At 41.1% G+C, this 23,683-nt stretch overlaps 1 protein-coding gene across 3 annotated transcripts in view; it reads right to left on the reverse strand.

The window, feature by feature from the left end:
* RGL1 (ral guanine nucleotide dissociation stimulator like 1) overlaps positions 1-23,683 on the reverse strand; it is a 54,707-nt gene that overhangs the window by 23,718 nt on the left and 7,306 nt on the right. For 2 of the 3 annotated variants that reach the window (XM_068199509.1, XM_068199508.1), the window contains exons 3-4: positions 10,287-10,495; positions 4,837-4,914 (exon numbers count right to left, since the gene is read on the reverse strand). In XM_068199509.1, coding sequence (XP_068055610.1) covers positions 4,837-4,914; positions 10,287-10,495 — 287 coding nt within the window. Of the gene's footprint in view, positions 1-4,836; positions 4,915-10,286; positions 10,496-21,328; positions 21,560-23,683 lie in introns of those variants that run through there. The other variant, XM_068199510.1, reaches the window with a different exon arrangement.

The raw sequence follows: 23,683 nt of genomic DNA on the forward strand, positions 1-23,683 counted from the left end.
GTGAACATGCAAGACATACCATGTGGTCACTAAATAATTCCTTAATTTTCTCTATTTGAACTATTTCCCCCAAATGCTATGGAATGAAACAAGGTTTCACTTTAGCTTCAAGGTGCTTTGTCTGTATTTTTCAGTTGTGCCACATTCCAAGTTTTAATAACAAATAAATTCCACATTTTGATAATAAAGCAGATGCAACTATGAGCTGACATTCAAGACAAGCAAAAAAGCCTCAAGTATTTTGATTAATTTCTGTGGCCTGTCGTCCATCTGAGGGAAAGCACCACCAATGGGCTCCAAACCAGCAAACCAAAGCCAGTAACAGAAGGAAACCACAGCCTTGTAGTTCAAGAGGAGGCTTGAAAGGACTTCTTGCTGTTACTCAAGGATTCAAAAGCCATGGCAGTACTAATGTTAGACCTCTGGAAAGCAAACAAATAAATAATCACGGTCCAAGTCCACAGACCAACATGGCAACATGTCTGCCTCTTGAAAAACCTTTCCTGCAGCTATTCCCAGGTTTGTGCTCCTGTATTTTTCAGTAAGGTGTCCAAGGAACTAGAATTCAGTTAACATTAAACTAGGCTTGCCAAATGCAAACATCACAGGCAAGCCTGGACTGCCAGCCTGGATGTTTTTTTGTGTGTCTGGACAGGAATGAATCCCTTCTGGGAACTGCACCGACACGAATCTTTAAAACTGGTGTCAGCCAGGCTCAGCACCTCTCGCTGATGTACTGCCTCAGCTCCCCAGGTGTCACAGGCTTGTCACAGCAAGGGATTCCAGTGCCATGGCCTGGCTTGGGACCCTCACACTAGTCAGAGACATCTCAGGATCCTGCAGAGGCACTGAATCCCAGAAGGTACAAGCAGCTACAATATTTTAGATTGGGAAGGCTTTATATTCCTTTCTCAGTTCCAGTCCTCAGCCTGGTCTTCAGTGTCAGCCTTTGGGGAAAGCAGTGTCTGCTCTTTTAACACATCACCTCTTTAAATTCACGGAGCCTGGGCTTTGGGAGCAGCTATCTGCCAGAAGTGGACTGATTGTCCAGAAATCAAAATCTCAGAAATTAAAATGAACACTGTCCTTCACTAGAGGAGGAAAACAGCACAAGCTGTTCCACAGATCACCTTGCACAGAAAACCCAACCTTTTAACAGAGTTAACTGAGGAATTGGTCTGCTCCCAGGAGAGATCAGGTGATAGGTCCCATCACCAAAAGAATTATTTCTATCTCCTGGGCAGTACACTTGGCCACCTGGGGAGGACTGGAGGCTCCAGACTGCATCAGTTGCTTGGCTTGCTGACACCCTTTCCAGAATACATAAAGGTGCAGAAGATCTCAAGGAGCTGATTATCCCATTCAGGTTTTCCATGACTCTGCCTGATAAGATGAAAAGAGCCTTCTACACATCAGACATGAGTAAGAGAAAGAACTACTTTTTGCTTTACTTTCTTTCTTAATTTGCTTTTCATGAGGTGACATGTACCAAACAACACATTTGAACTACACAACCTCATTTAAAAGGCAAGAACATAACTGAATTATTGTAGAAATTTCATGAACTTCTCTTTAAATCTTAATTCATCATGCTGATAATTTGTTTGTGTTTAATGTATATATGGTTTTATTCTGAACTGTCACACCTTGGTGTGTTACACATTTTTCTGAGTGTGAAGAAGTCCTAAGCTAAAAACCATGCAGAGAACACAGAAGACTCCAAAGACAGCAACAACCTACATTGAGAAGGGAAGTCTGTCACCCCTTGACACAAAAACATGCAGCATGAGACACAGCACAAGGCAATCTTGTTGATAACATGAAGAACAAAAAAAATTACTTATAGGAGGTAGAGGGTCAAACAAGCTACTCCTTTCAACTCTTATCAGACAACTAAGAGACACAGCATCACATTTCTGGAAACAAAGGCTGAAGTCCATCTTACTAAGATGTTTAGCTGGTATACATGACCCTTTCTGAACTGTATTCTTCAGTCACTTGTGATCATAAACTGTCTGAGGGAGTGAAAGTAGTGAGAAGCGTGGAAAGCAAATTACTGAACATAAAAAGCTAAGGTGGGTCCTGATAGGGAACAAAAAAGGCAGGCTGTTTGAAGCTTACAAATTTTTGTACTTTTCAAAATAGTACGGTACCTTTGTTTAAACCACATATTAGATGTAATTAAGTCAGACGTCTGTTGAAAAATCCAATTTTTTGACCACTCCAGCAGCCCCAGAAAAGATAGGAGTGATGTTCAAGTGAAGAGGAGAAAATCCCCTTGGCAGAAGGGGTCCTAGGTGGGCATGTTTCTGAACACAGCTGAAGTGATCTCGGGTCAGGAACAAGTACATATCACTGCAGCAGTCTGGAATCACTGCAGGATCTGGGAACAGAAGGGCAGGCTTAAAGCTCCCACAAGCCCCTCTAACAAGACTGTGCCAAAAATGTGTTCAAGCCCTGCTTTAGGATCTGCAGGTTCTGAACACCGAAGCAGGTACATAAACACTGTGTGGGATATTCACATAATTTAAAAAAATAGATTGTTTAACATCAGGCATTCTCCTCAAAGTACATCACAGCTCTATACTACAAGTGCAATAAGAACAGAGAATTTCAATGCAGAAGGCAGTAACCTGTGGGCTTACAGTACACCACACAGGACAATGTTCCTCCCATGCATACCCTCAGTTTTTGCTACCCCTCCTTCTTTCAGGCTCCATGAGGTACTTAAGGAGTCATAAACTCTCCTTCTTGTTGTTCTTAACTTCTGCAGCATTTTTTTTGTGTCAAACCAGTGGAAATGCTTTAAATTGAATCCCACTTCTAATGGCCCAACTGGCTTTTTAAAGCCTCTGAGCTGCCACAGCAGGAGTCTGATGCATGCAGAATGTCTCTGGCCACAGACCACAGGCTTCCCCATGAGATATTTTTCCTCTGAGAAATACAGAGTTAATGGCAAGAAATAACAAAGCTCTACTGCTGCTCCCTCCTATTTCTCCAAGTCATATAAAACTAAGAGCACAATTATATCATGTTTCTGTTCTATGAGAAAAGAGGGCAAATGCAATTATATTGGAATTATCCCAGACAAGAGAAAACCTGAACTACCAGAAGTACACGTTTCACAACAGGACTACAAAGCCAAACACTTTCCAGATACCACTAATCCTACCTAAGAGAAGAGAAGCCAGAGCAACTGAAAGCAATGGAAATTTTCAAGGAAGGAAAGTGAATTCATATTTATATGGGATCTGTTTAAACATGTATATATACCTGATAAATAACTTTTTGACTTCATTGTTGAACTTTTTATAGACACGGATTTGAGTAAAGATATCAAATTCACACATAAAAAAGTATCTTATGAAGGCCAAAGGATCAAAATCAGCTGTTCTGAACTACACTGATGAAAAATCTGTCAGAAAACTCATCAGAAGCTGAGCTACCACAGGAAAAGGACCACAAGCTTTATCCATTTGTCCGTCCCTGGCTGTGCAAAGGTGTTATGTTCCAAGAGGGAAGAAAGCATAGATGCAGCAGGAAGCAACTGACAAGGCTGGTAAACTGTATGTATGTCAGGAGGAAAATACTTCCACTAAAAACAAACAAAGAAACAAACCAAAACAAACACTCTCCTACTGAATGTTAATTGCCTGCACACTCACCTGCAGGTATAACTAAAAACTGATGCATTTTGCCCAAAGCCCAAGTGACAGAGGGAACATCAAGATTACTTTCACCCCTTTTCTCTCCATCTCATTATCAAAGTCCTCTGGGTCAACAAAAAGGCAGCTGGGGGATTAATCCCACCATGGTTTTTACTGGTGCAATTCATTCCTCACCCCCAGTATAAATCCTTCAGCTATTCTGCAAGAAGGGTAGAGCTTTAGCTCACGTTTTATGACTGAGATCAGGGAATGCCAAATGGTTTGCCCAAAGCTGGAAGAGCTCAATCTGGATGGAAGTGTGGGAACCACTGACTGACTGTTATTGCTTCTACCCATGACATAATGCTGCCTCCTTGCTGCCTGTAACCAAGTTTTAACTACCAGCTGTTCTTTGAGGAGTTCTCATGGCAAAATGGAAGCAAAATATTTCACTGGTCAGGAGGGACTGAGGGTTGAGCTCCTATGTCAAGTCCCATGGGGTAAGAGGAACAGAAAACCAGTAATGCTGACTAGAATCAAGCATCTTCATTCTGTAATCAAATATAACCATGCATGCCACAGTGCATGCAAACCACAGATGTCAAAGTACAAATGCTGATGACCTAAGGCACATTTTACACCCAATGTCTAAAGATAAAACCCTAGGAGGACAGCCAAACCGCCTTTTTCTCATTTAAACTGCAGTTCAAAACAGCTTTGCTATTTCTTTTGCAAATGAGGATGACGTCAGAATTTAGATTTCACCAAAAGCAGCAGTGTAAATCACAGGGCACTAATGGCAAAGATCCATGCACACACGTTGCCTGAGTCACCCTCAGCTTTGCTCTGCAGGCATTGCTGTAATGACAAATTCACTCATAAGCAAGAACCACTTATTACCACAGATAAGGCAGAGGAAACAAACACTCTTTGTTTGTTTAATCAGCACAATGTTTGCCTAGATGTGTTCATCTCATGTTTAATTCTGAAACAATTTCCCTGCAAAAGATGCCTGGATTGTATTATTGGATGTGTTACAAGACAATTGGCATTTAGCCTTTCCACCAGCTTGTTTAAGCATGCAAACAGTGCTGAGAATTTTCAACAGAAACAACAGCTCTGCTGCTCGTGTCCTCCTCCAAGAGCAAAGCCTGTCTGGGGCTTGCTCCACATGCAAATCCATACTTACGCCCTGAGTACCATCTCAGATTCCAAGGAATTCAGGTTTGCCACTTCTCCATGGCTTGAGGTCTCCAGGTTTCCAAACCTGAAAAAGGACATAGATGTTTAGAAGAAACTCTATTGAATAAAAGCAAAATCCCAAATAGCATCATTCATATACAATTACCATAAACAACACAAAGCACTTCCAGCTCAAACTACAAGGAATCTTAACAGGTGTGCAGAATTAAGGACCTTGAAGATTATTTCATTTAGGAGGGAAAAAATCCTAAAGAAACAGCCAGTATCTTCCAACCTAATTTGTTAATTTATTTGAAGCAGCCTGCACACAGGAGGAATCGACCAAAACAGTGTCTTTGCTCATAGTTCCAAGACCCTTCTGCCTGTTTTCACTCCATCCTTTCCCAGGGCAATATTCCAGTGTGCAAGGACACTGTAACACAACCACCTTCTCCAATACAGCTTCTGTGTCTCTAGCACCTGCCATTCCTAACAGTTCCAAGTGTTATTTCAAGGTTTCCTAGGCAGCAAGTGCTCACTTCGTGCCCAAACTCGCAATATCAGTGAGAAAAGCCCACGATGCTGTGAAAACACCACTGGGAAAGAGGGAACCGTGGACACAACTCCAACGGTGCCAAAGGGAAATCTCTTACCTACAAGGCATAACCCTGTGCCTTGCAGGCAGGATCATCCACTTCACTTTCAGCAGGAGTGCCCATTGTTTCAGATATACAGCTCCATAATTATCCATGAAGAATTCCATGGCTCCCTACAGGCAGGTTTCATGAACAATTACTCACTGTCCAGAATAAGACAAGCTGATTTTATCCATTTAGGTTTATACATCTCAAATAATCTGAAGAGTTTAAACAAGTGCATCCTTAAGTGCTTGTGCTACAACAACCTGGTAACATCAGACAGAGAGAACACAGTGACCTGTTTCTGCCCTGAAGGTTTGTGTCAGAACTGTCACAAACTCATCCAAAAACATTTCAGTGGATGGAATTGGTGGTAGTTTTATGCTCCCCTCAAGTACTGGTCTAAGACTTCATATATAGAGGCACTGCTAGGGAATTTTTTAAAATAAAAATGCAAACCACCTTATTTTTCCTGAGGATCTGGCCTTCCAAATTGCTTGTTTCAATGCTTACAAGCTTATTTAGGATTTTGTTTGGGGCCATTGCAGAGACCGCCTTTCCTTATTATTTCTGAGTTATTCAGATTATTTTCCTCCCTCCCTCTTAACAGAGATGCAGGGATACATTTGCCACTGTTTTCCAGTATTTTTATATTCAGTTTTCAAAACTTGCAGTTAATTTTTTGAGGAAATGAGATGAGTCCCAACGTCATTGTCCTACTATTGAGTGAAGTATTAAATATGTCTTTGCAGAACATCAGGCACTTGTGTTTAAATCCCACTTGAGACACAAGCTGAGTTTTACAGGAGAAATCCCTAAGATGGCAATAAAGAGCAGGCAGTTTTCTGTGCAAAACTGGAGAAGGATATAACTCTTCCTCATGTTGCCTGATGTAAATCTCTGCCTATCTCTCATCTCTCCGTGTACAACAGGTCATTAAATACGGGTTAGGAGGAGTTAACAACACAAGTGATGTGAAGAACAGCCTTTCTGCAGCCTTCCAGCACTCTGTTCTCACCAGCTCCGGGACAAAGAGCCTTTCACTGCCCAGCCTTGTAGGAATGCTTTGCATACAAAAAGAGACATGAGAAACAAAAGGATCCTGTAGCTCACAGAACTTTTCAGCCTTGCTTGGCATTTGGGAAGTTACAGACTGCACTCAAAGGGACTGACTAAGCAAATGAGACCAGAATGTAATGGGTAATACTGAATGTTTAAATACTGGAAAACAGTTGGAAATGCATCCCTGCATCTCTCTTAAGAGGGAGGGAGGAATATACTCTGAATAACTCAGAAATAATAAGGAAAGGTGGTCTCTGCAGTGGCCCCAAACAAAATCCTAAATAAGCTTGTAAGCATTGAAACAAGCAATTTGGAAGGCCAGATCCTCAGGAAAAATAAGGTGGTTTGAATCCTACACACATGGAGTCATGGAAGTGAAATCACTTCTCTAGCTGAGTAGACTAGCCACCTGATATAAAGGAAAAGGAGATGAAATAATAGATGCCACAGGAACAACAGTGAGTCAAACACCACAAAGCTGCTGTCCCAAAACATATGGCTCTGCTACCGCAGGACCCCTTCCTTCAATACTCCCCCTCTGCCTCCCATCCTCTCCATTCACCCTGCAGCAAACCATCCTCCTGCAAAAGGAATGAATGGGAAACATAAATCTGACTTGTTCTTCGCTGTCATTACCCAGCTCCAAATCTCCCACCAAACAGTCTCAATTCCCTCTGTTAACTGCTCCAGACAGGGACTGGTTGCTGCTTTCTCTGTGCCTGGGCCAAGCACAGGACAGTTCTGAGGAACACGGTTATCAGGCCAAAATACATTATGGAAGAGAGGAATTTGGCCTCCTTCTAACCTCATCTGGACAGCTAACCACCTCCGGCTTCCATCACACTTCGGAATACCCCCCTGGGAATACCAAAGAAACCACACTGCATCCCCACATCCAGGGCCAGAAGGAGCCACTCTTCTTCCCTCCGGGAACTTCCATGGAAGGCTTCTACATCAAAATGCCACCAGGATCTTTTTCTTTTAATTCTCCCTGCCCCTTTGTACCAAACAACTAGAAAATATCAGAACATACAGTGTTAAAAGCTTGGCAGACTTCCAAAGCTGTCTGCTCCACTTAGATGCCAAACTCCCATGAATGCTAAAGGGATGTGGATGTTCAATTACTCCTAAACAGCTTTGGGAACACAAGTCATCCCACTCACTTCTCAACATACCAGTCTATGCTCAAGATTTTGTCTAGTGACTTCTAATCTATCTTAAAAGAAAACCTTTATAGGCTGAATTTGGCTAAAAAAATGAATAGTGCTTCTGTCTCAAATTTAATCAAAAGCAAAAGCACAATGCGAAGTTCTGGAGGAAAGAAAATAAAAAATGTAACAACCAGATTTCTAAAACTGCTTCTAAAACTAAAGTTTCTCTTAAGCACTGCAACCACTTTTTTATTTGCTTCCCTGACTCAGGGAAGAGCACCTCAGCTGCTTTTGGACACCATGAACGCTTCCAGCCCCAAATTCAGTCAGCACTACTGCTTGGACAGGATACTCTGCAGACAGCATCCAATGGCCAACAGCTTTCCCCACACGCTTAGGGTACAGGATATGCACATTTCCCAGCACGTTTTCCCAAGAGTCCCAGGACTTTTTGTGTAAGCTGGGTTTGTGTAAGGCTAACACATTCATCAGACAATTCTGCAGCACTGTATCCACAGCAAATCCAGCAGAAACTGAATGCACTGGACTTGAGGGGGATCCAGCTTCCACAAATACACTGGGGAGGAGGTTTTTCAGTGAGTATGTCCCTACAAAACAAAGTATCCTGCAAATGATACGGAAGCTGTTCCCTCCTCCTCTCTCCCAAGGAGCTGTTCACCTGTAAAAAGCTGGAAGGGCCTTTTTTGATCTGGTTACATCACTGTTTTACCCTGGACCAAACAACAAGAGCTCAGCATTTCTAACTGTTCCCTTACCCCACAACCCTGCTCTATCCCCAAGAATAAGAGACAGGACTCAAGCTCTTCAGATGAAACTAAAACTGACAACAAATGCCAAAACTGTGCTGCCTTTTTTTGTTTTTAAAGAAATTCCCTTTTTCATTATTTCTTCACACAAAACAAAACACAAATTATGCACTGACACCCCCTTTAGTCTCTGTACTCTGATCATAAACAAGTGTCACTAAAAACAAAGTTGCAAAAATGCAGGCTCTGGGCTACTTATTCTCAACAAATCTAGAGATGAAAACCAAGTTGGTTAAAATCAATTATTTTCCATCTTTTTTTCAGTTTTTTTCCTTATAACATCTGCTTTTTGTCACAAGTCCATATTCCTCAGCTACATGTATATCATTCTAACTTTTATAGCTTAAATTTAATCTATATTTTCTCCCAAGCCATAAAATTCTAGACTATCCATGATACACAGAAAGCCAAGAGAAACATCCATGGATTCTTAGGCACTACACTCCTATGATTTGTGAGAAAGGAAGGAAGTGGTAACCTCCTAGGATTTCCTGTGGATCCTGTCATGTATTAAAAAAGGCTGGGGATGATGCTGACAAGATCAGGCAGCCTATTCCTCTGAAGGGGATATTGGAACTTGCTCAGAGAGGTACACAATCATCAGGATCGAAAATGGGCTCAGAAAAGAGAGTTCTGTTCTATGGAGACAGTTCTCCTGGGCTTTCCTGCCCTCTCCAGACATTTTCACCTCTTTAAATCAGTGTGAGAGGAGGAAGGCAAGGCCAACTTCCTTAGAGCCTCAATGTTTTTATATTCTTGTACGTACCCACTGTCAATTTTTATAATTTCTCACATTCTGGACCAGAATTGGGATGGACTGAGAGACAAAGCACAGAAGAGTCAATGTAACTGTAACCAAGTCTACTCTCCAGGATGGCTGTTCTTTTCTCAGCTGACTGCTTACCTGTCCGGTTATTATTATTATTATCTTTACTAATTGAGCCAGACAGCATTCCTACAAAACAGCCAGGATTATCCTTTTCAGATAGAAAAGCACAGATAATTTACCCATGCCTTGTTTCTTATCTACCTAGTGGAAGAGCCAAAATCAAACCCTAGGGGTTCTTATGCTGCTTCTCTAATTACTTCATGCCAGAACAACCATTTCTGCGAATCACAGATTTTGAAAGTGCAACGAATATGACACTCCCAAAATAAGAGCACCCCTGACGCAGCCATGTCTCAGAATTTAGGGTGAGAAACCAATGCTGTGTGCTCCAAGCATTTATGCAGAGACAGCAGCCATGATTTAAAATCTGACCATAAAAGCTATTCTTGTAACATTTAGCAGTTCTTGAGCTGTCTGCAAAAATTTATGGCTGCATATTCATGTGACTTAATAGAACGGGAGAGCAAATTCTTTCTTGTGTTTGTACAATCCCTGCTCCGAATCAGCAACCCCCAAACAGAAGAGCTAGGTCTAAAAACAGTGGTATCCAACAAAATTTTGGAACCTATTCTAGATAAGACTTTGCAACCCATGCATTCTGTTGGGCTTTTTGGAGAAAACTTGAATTCATTTTGCTGTGTTGGTCCAGCTGGGTTCTTTAGCAGCCAGACAAGGCACACTTTCCTTACCTATGCTTTGATGGGTGTTGGGATGTGAGCAGCAATGCATTTAGAGACTGGATCTTTATGCTGAAATTCTGGATTTTGCAGTATTCTTGACAACAGGTTATTAAATCCATGCCCACTAAAAGCAAGGGAAGGAGTTCCTGACAGCTTTCCTCTTTGGTGTAAAGGATGGGTGCACTTCCACTGCACAGCAGTGGCTCTTACCTGTCCAGAAGGAGCTCCAGCACTGCTCTGGGAGAAGCAAAGGCCCTGTATGTTGCAAGGAAAATGCTGATGTAGGAAAAATCCGCATCTCCAAAAGCTGTGAGAAGGTTCTCCACCAGTTTCTCCAAAGTTCCAGCTTTTATAGCCCTGATCTTGGATGTTTCATACTGTCTGACAGTGTGCTCTGGGGGTAACTGGTCTCCTTCACCCTACAAAAGGAAATAAAAAGCACAAAAATCAGGCAGGAGACAGATCCCTGACACAAATTAAATCCTATCTTTGCACAGGAATTGGCCATCACCAGTTACTAAACGATTTTGTCGATTTTTGGTACTCTCCAAGCACCAAATGCTGTATAAAATAATGGATTTTTAAAGTAACTTTATTTTAAAACATTTTTCTGACATACTCAAAAAAACATTTTATAATGTGAACACTATCAGGTTAAGTCATCATTCCACCATATATTATTATCTAAAAGACAATCCATTATCCCACAAAGAGAATAATACTGAAGGGATTAAAAGTGATAATTCAGTGTTTCATTTAACTTCTGAATAAACATGAAAACTGACCATAACTTAAGCACTGGCACGTGCGATTCCCTTGCTGAAAATACCAACAGGACCCAAGGTCAGAACACATTTGGTGCAAAAACATTTCAAGATACTTTTTGCAAGGAGGGTGTCAAACTCATCTTGCAAACAAGGCATTCTAACATTCTAATTTTCTCTTAGAGTTTCCACTTGGCATAATATTTGCCCATAAATTTAGGGTTTGGAATTTTGTGGGGGTATGTTTTTTTAAACAGCCTTTGTTTCAAATGCTTACAGCCTGCTTTGAGTCTGAAAGAGCATTTCCGTAAATTATGTCATTATTTAGAGGGCAGTTCAGAAAGTGTTTTTGTGAGTCTATTTTGTAAAATATTAGGAAAAAATGGGATTGTAAATTAAAAATGTCCAATATTTAGTCAAACACCTTGATACTGAGGGCAAGAAGACAGCATGTTCACGACAGTCACTACCAACCCTGACTGGGATACTTTCCTTAGGCAAAACACAAAGGAAAAAAAAAATCTATTAATAAGATAATTTAAAGAGATACCCCACCCACTTCCTATTTACATCACTACCCTCCACTGCTTTGGAATTGTTTTTAATAGACATCCTTTTCAGTTTTAAACAATATAGATGTCTTTAACTTCATTCTAAAGTTCTGTCGCTAATATTATTTACAAAGCTCTGCTATCTCATGTCCCAGCTTCATGAGATCCAACAAATCCTTGCTGCAACATTAAAGTACAACATTACTGTCTGTATTTAAAAAAAAAAAACAAAAAAAACAAAACAAAAACAAAACAGATTAGGCAGGGAAATACTTTGCTACATTTTGTTCCATGGATCTTTAAAAGGTGTATAACCTGTAATGTATCTGACTTAAAGGTGCACCTGGAAATATATGAATTATAAAAATGAACTAAAAGTGTATCTGGAATTACATATGACACAGTCATAATGGAAAAATTATTAACAGGATATGCTGTTACCACTATGTAACTCTCTTACATTCAAATTTTCCTTAAGCAAAACTTGGTTGCATAAAAAAACCCCCTGCAATTTTCTTGCTAACTCTTCATCTTACAATTGTGATACACTTTTGAAACTAACTAGTTACACAATACAACCACTTTCAGACAGGGAAGAAAGTCTGCACCACTGTATTTAACTCTTAATTTTTGATCCAGCAGATTGCCCCACTCACAGTGTAATGGTTTACAGGAATATTCACTCAGGGCACATAAAACCCTCTCATTCTCTCATTTGAGTATATTCAAAACAAGGGCAGAATCTGCTTCCAAGACTGATACATGCACAAAATTTTCCATTAATTGCAACACTACAACTTCCCTAAGACATCATGTTGGGAGAATGTTAAAAAGAAACAAAACCCCCAAAAAAATCCCACCAAAGCAAAACAAAACCAACCCCGTTTTTGAAAAATCTAAAACTCTGTCAGCAAAATATCAGACTGTTAGAAATCATTGTGAGAGTTCTGGGATTGCTTGTATTTGTATTATTTTAGCAATTGTGCCTGTAAGTTTAAAAGGAAAAGGGACTTGGCAGACAAGCTCAATAACAGGCTTTGAGAACAAGACCTTGTGGGCTGAGTTTCATGCTAACAGGAAACTGCTCAGTCTGGATTTAATCAAGAGGGCATCTCTTCACTGACACAACCAGGCTACCCAAAGGCAAAGGAGCTTTCATGTTTGCTTTAGAGCTCTCTGCTCAGAGGAACATTCTATTTACTGCCATGAAAAAACTCTCCTAAAGCTCTCTGCAATTTCTGACAGGGGTGCATGGTGACCACTGTTAGTGGTACCAAGAAATGACACCAGTTTTGCATTGTTTTGTACACCCAAAGAACACAAAAAGCTCTCCAGCTCTCCTCTGTCTCCTTCAGCACCATGTCCAGTGGTCTAACAGAGACCTCGATATTTCAGGGCTTCAGTAACATTTTCTTGGTCCGCTAAAACAAACAGATATGGCATTTTATAATCTGATTTATGTTGTTTTAAATCTCATTTTGATTTTCCAGGCAACGGATTGTAACCTTGATAATCTGCAAGTGTAAGTGATGAGCAAGTAGCTTCCTACAAGACAGACAGAATCTTACAAAAGCAAACGTAGAAAGATTAAACAGAGGTATATCCTTGCAAATCTCTATTTTCTGAGGTTGTGTGTGCACTGATGTAGTGTAATTCCAACAACTTTACTAACCCTTGGCAATGCTGTACCTTCAGAGGGGCCCACTGTCTTTAAGGTTATCATCTTACAGCTCTACAGCACTAAACATTATCTACGTATAAAGTTCGAGCTGAAACAGGAGAGCTCCGTGCACACCAAAACACATCCAGGCTGAAAAGCTTCCGCCAAACATTACCTGTTGAGCTCCAGTGGGAATATAAACTAACTATAAACACCACCAGTGCCTAAATAAATGCTACAGCCTAGCCAGAGGGACTGGAGACTCAAGAAAAAAAGGAAAGTTAAAACTGATCAGTACAGAACCAGGCTGCTACCCTAACATAGACATAGAGAACTGTAGTCACTGTCTTAGAAATATCCCTGGAAAGATTTGCTTTCACCCAAAAAGCCCCACTGCTCTGCACAGGTTTTTTCCAATGCAAATATTATCTGTTGAGTTTCTGGAAGTGAGAATCATGGGATGAAGTCAATCTAATTGTTTTCCATTACGCAGACTGGAAAAAATACTAAAACTGGGATGAACAATATCCCAGGTAGAAAAATATTCTTCATGCTCAGTCATTTGAAATATTACCACTCCACTACAGATTTGTTTTATCAGAAATTCTGCAGTTTTTTTCAGGAGCATCTAACTAGCCCTTTAAATGCATTTTTTACCAATTTTGACAGATTCTTAAATGCTTTTCACTTTCCTTTAAACTTATAGCTTTTCCAGATGGAGAGTTTTCCACTCTTTTTATTAACTTACTGGACAGACACCCTATGCTAGAATAAAAGTGCCTGAAGTGCAGTAACTTGCACAGTAACTCAAAATAAAGCACTCTAATCAAGATTCCCACTGTTTGTCTAAATATGAGCCTACTTTAACCTTCTGAAAGTAGAAATTAGATGCTTTTTGTGATTTTAGCTTTCTTTTTTCCACATTGCTTCCTTACACGTTGCAGGTTCTACAACACGTATCTTTAATATTTACACTTATCCTTGGGGAAAATAAAAAGAAAAAAATCAAATAATGGAACTTGAAAAGCTGATTTACGGTACTCAAAAAGCTCCAGAAGTATAAGCATCCATAATGTCAGTCTAAGATAAGAAAAACCTCAAATATCCTTTATTTAACATGCAAACACCCATCACTAAAGAAAACAGCAAGACAGATGAAACAGAAGCTGTTTAGCTGTCTTAGTCAAGTATTTTGGTAAAGAACAACTGCGAAGACATTAACAACTTTTGTGACAAAGCGTTTCCTTCCAGCGAAGAGCTCGATGGAGTTTTTGGCCGAGCGCAGGGAGCGGGATCGCGGCGCAGCTGCAGCACAGACAGACCCGCAGCAGCGGACACTCATCTGCACCAAGTCCCAACTCCACCGCATGACCGCCCAACACCAAAACCCTCTGAGAAGTGGCGATTTTGCCCAAACAGTGCCACACAGCAGTGCCCGGGCTAATCTTATCAACCAGAGCCACAAGAATTTCCAGTGGTTTTGGGCCAGGTCGCTCCCATCCCCGCCCTCAGCTCCGTGGGCCCGGCAGAGGCAGAGCGCCGCAGATGCCAGCACTGCTCCGTGCCCAGCTGCCAGCACAGAAGACAGTCTGCAGGGTAAAACTGCGAATTTGGGGCAGAATTTCCAGCCTAGGAAAGCTCCGTGCCCAGCTGCCAGCACAGAAGACAGTCTGCAGGGTAAAACTGCGAATTTGAGGCAGAATTTCCAGCCTAGGAACGCGTGGCTGGCAGTGCAGTGCTTGGGTGGCCAGTGGCGGATGTCCTGCAGACAAAGGCAGATGCTTTTATCCTACAGTGCACTTGGAGATGAAATGAAATGAAATAAAATTATGGCAGAGCTCTCCACAGAACTCTCTCCACTTCAGTAACTCTCATTTCCTCATTTTGGATACTGTTAAAAAACAAACAAACAACAATAAAAACAAACCAAACAAAAGCAAACAAATACAAACAAAAGAAAACAAAAAAATCCAACAAAAACAACCACAAAAAAACACACCAAAACACCCACACAAAACCAGAACTCTGCATACTGACTGCATCAAACTCAGAAGCCAAAGTAAGTTTATGAACTCTTTCCTAAGCTCCGAAAATGAGGGGTATTCCTGGATTTCCAAAGCTCTGCCCTTTTCCTTTCCTTTCTTGCCACATAAATACCCATTCTTGACAGCGACCCAGAGTTTCCAGGACCAATTAATTCCATGATCATGACACAAAAGGCATTCTTGTTTTCTCCTCCGAGCTCACAGCCTGGCTGGTATCTGGCAAACAGTCACAAAAGCTGTGGGGCAGATTTAGTGGGCAAAAAGAGAGAAGGAAAAAAGCCTCTTAAACAAATGCTGCTGCTCAGTTTGAACCTTTTCACTTGGACACCTTGCAGCTACTTAAAGCCACTCTGGGCAAAATAAGAAACAAGAAATAAGCTCCGTGGTGCTGAGCTTTGCATTCTCACACCTGCTGAAGCGATGCAAATTTTGACTCATTTGGGTATCGGTGAGTTTTGTGGGACCAGCTCTACATGAATCAAAGCAAAAGTAAAGAAGCCTAATTCACAAATCACATCTCCCTGCATGCATCTAAAGGAGTTTTAGCAAGTGCATTACTAAACCAAATCTTCAAAGAGGTCTAGGTTAAAATGGCTTTGTGCAGGTCTTACAAATGTTGGAGCTTATCCAGCCATGGGAACATAGAAATTCCTGCTCTGCATTTACCCACCCAGAAGCATCTGTGCAGCAAAGGAATGTAGCTTTATTATTCACTGAGAATCAAGTCACCCAGGAGGTTCACTGTGCAGCATACAAGGTTTTTAAAGAAAAAAATAAAAATCACCTGAATAGCTCCAGATCTCCATCTCTACCTTGTACAATTTATGCACTTGCCTTCTTGTCACTTCCTACCTACAAAAAGCTCTCTCCCGTCCTGCCTCTCACCTCTCTTGCTAGAAAGACTTTTACCAAAACCAATACAAGGCCTCTCACCCTCTTCTGTCATCTGACTTGGTGTTGTCATTGAGTTAACTGAACCTGAATCATCAGATTATTGATGTTGCTTTTTTGTTTGTCATGTTTCACAGATCTGCAGTTCACCACAATCCTGTTCCCTCTTAGGCATGCCAGGGATGTATTATTTTCATAGCTTGTATTATGAAATATTCCTTGTAGTGGTTTTGATTGGACACTGAAGCTTACCAAGTTCCTAATTTGAAACTGAAAAGCAAGAAAAAGAAACCAGTAAGTCAGGTAAGACTCTTAGTCATGTGCATCTTACATTGTTGGAGGTATATCTGTCATTAAATGACATTTACTACAAACACTCTTATAATCCACTAAATAAATGTGTCCTGTACTAAGTATCTTCCCAAAGCCCTTCTCTGTTAGAAGAAAATTATTTGTATAACTCAGTATCCTCCTCTCTTCAGTGCCCAAAAACACCAAAATGTCCAATCTCCAAACTAAGCAGTAAATAAATATTCAGAATAATAAACAGCTAAGTGAGCAGAGCACTAGGATGAAGGCAAGGAAATGGGTTTTAGTGCCCATTTTGGCAGTACAATCAGCTCATTTTCTAAGATATTTGACTTCTGGACCCAAAGGAAGTGTTACACAGTGTCTCCCTGAGAGAAGAGCTCTACTAAGTCTTCTGGGACTTGCGTAAAGCAGCAGTGATTATCTGTGAAAACTACTAAGAGCTTTTCCAGGTATGGATTACAGAAGGTCCTTAAGGAGGTAAAGGCAGCTGAGGCAGCTCCCCTTTGCCCCAGAAAGAGTAATTACTGCTTCTGTTCACAGCCTTTATCTGAACTCCTCTTCCTCCTTCCTCACACTCTCACAGCTTCCAGTCTGCCCTGGAAATCTGGAGGTGCCAAAGTACCCAGGAACCTCTACTGGGAACCATAAGGGAGAAGAGGTGCTGAGCAAAGAAAACAAGTGTAAAAGGTGGCAGACAACTCAAACATTTCACCTGAGTGTGAAACAGCTTCTTGTGGCTCTGATTATAGATTACAGGGATAGGTACAGTGCACCTGCCATCTGACAAATACTGAGAGGTTCAATCTCACAGCACAGCAAATTCTGTACTTATATACAATATTTCTAAGCTGCCTTGATGTTAAAAATGACAACCCTACGCCTACCCTAAGAAATGCCAGAGGAAAGCTATTATTTAAATGCTGTTTGTGCAACAATGGTCAGGAAAGCCCTTTGCCATGCTTCTTTCATGAAAAATGCTGATACATGCTGTCATTTTTAATAAATACCAAGCCTAGCAAAAAGAGGGGATGATTGATATTACCACTAACACAGTCAGATAGATTTCATCTGGTATCATGATTTTTGACTACCAACAGAACACTTGTCCTGTGACAAGTCACACTATTTTTTATCTGCTTCCAGAAATGTAATTTAAATTAATTGTGGAGCTCATCATCACTTTCTGCTCAGTCAGTAGAAACAAAGAAGGTCCTGTGTGAGGCAGCAGGCAACAGTGCTAAATTCAAAATGGATTTAAGGATGCCACAAGTAATAATTCTGTTGCATAATAGTAGCACAAATGCATATTACATAACCCAAAATGCTTTTATTCATCCTAATTGTATTGTTGGCTCTCCTTTCACATTGTAAAGCTTGCTCAAGCAGTACACAGAAATTAAATTTATACTGACTCAGGAAAACAGTGTAAACTGCCATTATATCCAGCATAAACAACAAGGCAAGAGTGATAAATTACTATAGTATGAATAGCTGGAAATTAACCTGTAGGTGAGGGGAGATGAAATGCCTTCTGACAGAGAAGAAAATAGTTAGCAAAAGACTGATGCCTATTTTAAAGTAAACATGGAGCAAGGTATTTTTGTGGAACAACAAATACCCAAGAAATGCTGTTACATGTCTCATAATAATTACTGTGAGCAATCTCTAATGCCAATTTTTTCTAAGATTTTAAGAAGAAATGGGTTAGTAGTCAGTAACCACTTTTATGACCATAGCATAACACCTAAACTGCGTTATAAACTTCATTCCCATGGCTGTGCTTTTTAATTTATTTTGAAACGGAGAGGCCTCTTCAGGGTGGTGTCTGAGTAGAAAAAGCAGTAATAGGAAGCTAATGTTTCCTAATATTAAGTGTTACCAGCTTGAATATTTATTTATATGCTGAAAGAGTCCAAAAATATTAACTCAGTCATTAGTCCAGGCCAAACTGCATTTTTACTATATTATCTAGACATCACAAGGGATGAAGTATGATATCTCCTGGTGTTCTTCTCTGGCACACACACACCCTACAGAGCCACGGAGTGACTGTGTTTGGCTACATGTGTGTCTGCAAGCCATGGCTACATCCTTGTCCCAGTCCTACAGGTACTTTATGAGAAATTCTGCATTTCACCATCAGAAAAGCGGACCAACAGAGACGTGTGACAACTGAACCACCACACACCAAAACAAATTAGTGCAATCTCCTAACTACAGCAGCAGTGGTGAACCCTCCACTTCTGCCCCAGCACAAACAGTGTGAGCTCGCCCTGAACCCTCTGCAGATATTTGTGTTTTAAGAATGCTGCTTGCACTTGGACTGAAATCCTTAGGCAATGGACATAAATCAAAACACATAATTATGTGGAAGTATTGAGTCAGAATGCAAAGTATAGCTTGCAAGTAAGGGAAAAAAATAAAAAATGCCAGATAAATCAGAAGTTGTCCACATTGGTTTGATTTTTCTTCTTTTTTGAGAGGGTTGTTGTTTAACTACCCACCAGGAGTTAATAGCATACCTCTGCTCTTCCCTGTCCTGTTCTCCCTGACCACCTGATGTTTTCCTGAACAAAGTGCCTGTTTTTGCAGGAAGAATGCAAACCTCATGCTTTAAGTAAGTGTGCAAGAGTTCATTCACATTTTCTCTGCTCCAGAGAGCCAGGAGTCTGGAACACAGCCAGAATCAATCCAAAGTACTCCATGGAAGGAATGCAAAGGCCTAAGATCTGCCTTCCAAGTGAAACACGTTGTTGTTACTCATGGGGCATTTCCAACAGCAGCACAACGGGCTGCCATCTCCAAACCAAAGACACCAGCCCTGCCCTAAAGGGTTTCTACTCTAAGAAACACAAAATGCATCTGAAGTACAGCCAGAGATTACTACAAACCAAGCAAACAAAAGCAAAGGTCTATCTTCATAATAATTTTCTTGCTGTATTTGCATGGAATATTAAAGCTAGATTTCAAATGCACCTCCGGAGCATTTAGTTAATTAATTTCTTTTGCACTGAAGACAACAGCTAATCCAGATGAGTGCACTGACTTGTTTGCATCCCAACACCAACACATCTCTGAAATGTTATGAACCTCATCTGACGAGTTCTATCCACAGGAATCTTCTAAACAACTGAAGGACATTCTGCGCTCAAATAGAGCCAAAACAAAAACCCCATTTACTCAATACATTCAAGCTTGTTTGGGGCATGAACTATATTTAGGAGGGCATAAAACCCTAGCTAGCTCTAATGTGATGGTCTATTTCTGCTTTAGGATTTGTAGATACTAACACAGAGCCACTGAGATCTGGCAGTCTAATGAGATCTACCACAAGTCTCCAGTTTGAAGCCCAAGGGCTATCTCAAAGCATTCAGTCATTCCATATTGTTCAGTCACCCTGAGATCTTTCAATGGAAAATGCCACTTAGTAATAAAATCATGTTGTTTTACTTGCACAGAGAGCCCATGCACTCCCCAGAAAGGAAGAAACAGCTACTGACTGGAAGAAAGGTTGAGTCTCTGTAGGGAGAAAGGCAGTACAAAGCAGGCGAGGGGGTGGGAGGTGAAAAGAAAATAATCCTTTAAAATGCTTTCAAATCAAAAAAGGTGGGAAGAATAGAAGAGAAAAAATAGATGAAATACACTATAAGAACACGATTACTCCACAAAAGCACTTGAAATGCCTACACCTCCTTAGTGCCATTGTGGCCCGGGGGCAGAACTGGAGGCTGCTGTCATAGCCATGTGCAGGACAGCCATGGAGGTGGCACAGAGGAAAAAGTCAGAACTCCATCAGTCTGCAACCCAGAAGAGCAAAAGGTTAGTGAATGTCACCATGCAAAGTGGCGCAAAGCTTCACACCTGAGGTGGAGCTGCCAAAATCTCATTTCGATCGCCAAAGCTGCTGAAGGCAAGCTACACTCTGATGTGCAACAGATGGCTTATGCAACTAAACAGAGATAAATGTGAGATGCCAGGAAAAAAAAAAAATCTGCTGAAAGTCCTACCCTCAGAGGTCCCATGGTGGCACACAGATCTGAGAAAAGACCTGAAGGGTTACAGTAGGTGGAACATTAGATATTTCAGCACAATGCTTGGAAGTGACAACAAAAAGCAAACAAAAAATGTCTGAGGAGCCCACATGTAGAGTACCCTGCTCTGTTCAAGCTGCCTCATTTTAAAAGCAGCTATTGTGAAGATGAATGGGGGAAAGCGAAGGGCAACCCACACAATTCCGACTTTTGCACAGTCTAAAACTGCACACAACAAACTTTTGCTTTACACACATTAAAAAAGAGAAAGATCTGAATACCCAGAGTTCTCCTTAACCACGAGGAGGTTGCAGTGTTGCTGGAAAACCAGCCCACATCAAACTCCTGTACCACATGGCAATATGGCCCTGGCACCTCCTGGGCATTAAAGTGCTCATGATTCTTTTGATAAGTACCTGTGTTCAATCTTACTCTCCCTCATTAAACATTTGCTGCAAATAAATTGAAACCAGAACTTGATAAACAGCCATACATAATAATTGTCATTTTAAACTGAACTAGAGGTTTTCCCTCCTCTAACCAGATGCTATAGAGGAAGGTGAAGAAATAACATACATAACATTCAGAATAACAAGTCTAAAGGAAAAGACTCTTCTAAGCTGCAGAACATGTTTGTTTTATCCCTAAATCACAAAAATTAATGTCTTATGTTTTGAATCTCATGCATTTTTCTCATTTTTCATATAAATGTTTAATTCTTTCTGAATCCTCCTGGACTTGGTTGGACTCAATTACTCTGCCAGCAGCAAGTCCCTTTGGGTTAATTACACACAATGTAAAATCACTAATTTCTTCCCCCACCCTTGCTTTCAAAACCACCCTGGAGATAACATGTCCCTTCTCCACTCACTGTTTTGAAGGCTTTTCCTATATCCTCCTATTCATTGCCAGAATGGAGCCTCAGTCCTGTGAGTATTTACTGTAAAACTTGCACATCAACCCCAGTTGCACCAAGACACAAATACAACAGTCCTCACCTTTTTGGTGTCTCCAAACCCCTTTCCACCTGTGGATGCCCTTTCTAGTTCTCCTACCTTTGAGATGAGGGAACAAGCACCAAGAACGAGTGAGGAGTTACTGTCATCTCCTTAATAGTATTTTCTAAGCTTCACTCCCCCCTTCCCTGCTGTAACTTAATATCTGAGCTTCCTTTCACAACTGCTGTAGCACGGGGGGCAAACGCTTCCACAGAACTCTGGATTCTCAGAAGTCCTGGTCTTCTCCCCAGGTGGTTTTAGTTAATTCACTTCTGGTCCTAAATTGTTTCCATGTGCTGCTGTGCCTTGCTAAGCAGCTGTTCCACGCTGCATGTGCCACATGTGAAGAAGATATCCATGTGATAACAGTGTGAAGCCACTAAATAAATATTACCATGCAGCTCTGACAGCTAATCCATCTCCCACGACTTTTTTTAATGGTTCAAACCCTTCAGCAGCCTCAAAACCCCAGCGTTTTTGAAGTCACAGAAACACTTTTCCCCCCATCTCTTTTCCACCTCCCCGATGAAAGGGGAATCTCCCACACCCAGGCCACAGCACTGAGGCTGAATTTCAATCCCCACTCAAATCCTACTTTTGTGCTGTGTTACATTACAACACCCAACACAGTCAGTCTGGAGAAAATCTTCAGCCATGCTTTGAAAGTTATTTGGGTGAAAGGTGCTGTAAGAATGCAAGACCATTATCACTTGGATGTTTCTGCTTTCCTTGCAGTCCCTAAATTGTCCTCTGTTGGTGTCATGGTGCTAAACTGAAGTATAGTATTCAGACATTAGCATGAGTTCAGTTTAGTCCACGCTAAAAGGATTTCCATAAACAGTAAATGGATTTCCTTATCCAAAACACAGAATTCCTCACTATAGCTTTAAAACTTTATTTAAATATTAAAAAAAAAGAAAAAACCCACACATCCTCATAATCAATAAAATTCTTATTTCATAAGGTGTAAAAACTTAACATAGACTCTATAGTTGAGCCCTACATGCTAGTGTACCACCCAGGAAGAATTACAAGTCACTACTGAAGAGCTTGTGTGGCCACTGAACGTAGTGCTTTTTGGGGTGAATCAAGGGCAAAAGTACTGTTGGGAGACTGCAGGAGCAAACTGTGACACCTTCCCAGAGACAACTGCTGGTGAGCAGGAATGAGGTTCCAATTCCTTTTAGGAATCATCTTTCACAATCTCTGATACTATCTTAATGTGGTATTAACACTAAGACATCACACACTTTTTGCCCCTGACACTACACAGTGACTACACAAAGGCAAGGAAGAGCAGGATCCACACCAAGTTGGCATTTATTTACCCCCGTTACACAAAATAACCCTGTTTTCTCCAAGGGGCTAAGCCATGATCTGGCTACTTTGTGCGGGCTTATTCATGCAGGTGCACCCCCTTACAGTGCTGGCTAAAGGAAATTATATATTTAAGAACAGCAGTAGTAGAAGATGCAAGTTCAAAGCATGCATTTAGACACATATTTTTAATTAGCTTTACCAAGGTTAAATTTAAATCCAAGTGTGACTAACGTACTTGAAATGTTTCAGCCTGTTCCTTAAATGAAGGCATCAAAACCCAAACAGTGAAACTAATGGTTTCTCCAGGGCTGTTCTCTGCACAACATCTCAGTCCAGTTCATGTGCTGCATCTCACAGGCTTTCCGATGACACATAGCCGCATTCCTTGCCAACTCTTCCTTAACCCAACAAGTGACCTACATCTAGCATTCAGAAAGAAAGCGCCTCCTTCCTTTTCCTTGCAGAGCAAGCAAAATTTGGGGCTTATTCCTTTAACTTACAGCTTCTTAAAAAAGCAAGCAAGATAACACTCAGTGATGTCAGCAGCAAGACAGTTAAGGCACTGGAATTTAGGGAGAACCTGTAGCATCCAAGTAGCACAGTTCAAAAAAACAGTCATCCTGGCTGTCAGAGGAATTCCCAGGGGAAAGCAATTACAGCACAGGATGTCATTCTAATCCTGCATGTCACAGGTAAATGCCAAGAGCAAGTTTTGTCCATGAGCAGGCTGGCTGGGAGATATCCAAAATGCAGATACACAGGAGAGCAGCAACAGAACAGTCTCCAGCAGCTTTACTCAAGAGGCTCCCTTAACCCTTGTTATTCCACTTAATATGAGAATCCTTAGCAAGCGGTGCCCCTGCACAGCCCCAGGAAGGGAGGCTGCCTCTGTCTCTCCCTAGTTCCTCATGGCTGTGCCAGGGTATCCCAGCCCTAACTCAGCCTTTGTAACACCACAGGATTAAAGCACTGTCACGCTTTGGCAGCTTGGAGTGGGAGGTTTTACACTCAACTGAGAGCATAACACTGTGCTAC

The sequence above is a fragment of the Anomalospiza imberbis genome, chromosome 9 (assembly GCF_031753505.1).
Source record: "Anomalospiza imberbis isolate Cuckoo-Finch-1a 21T00152 chromosome 9, ASM3175350v1, whole genome shotgun sequence".
In the NCBI taxonomy this organism is placed as follows: Eukaryota; Metazoa; Chordata; class Aves; order Passeriformes; family Viduidae; genus Anomalospiza; species Anomalospiza imberbis.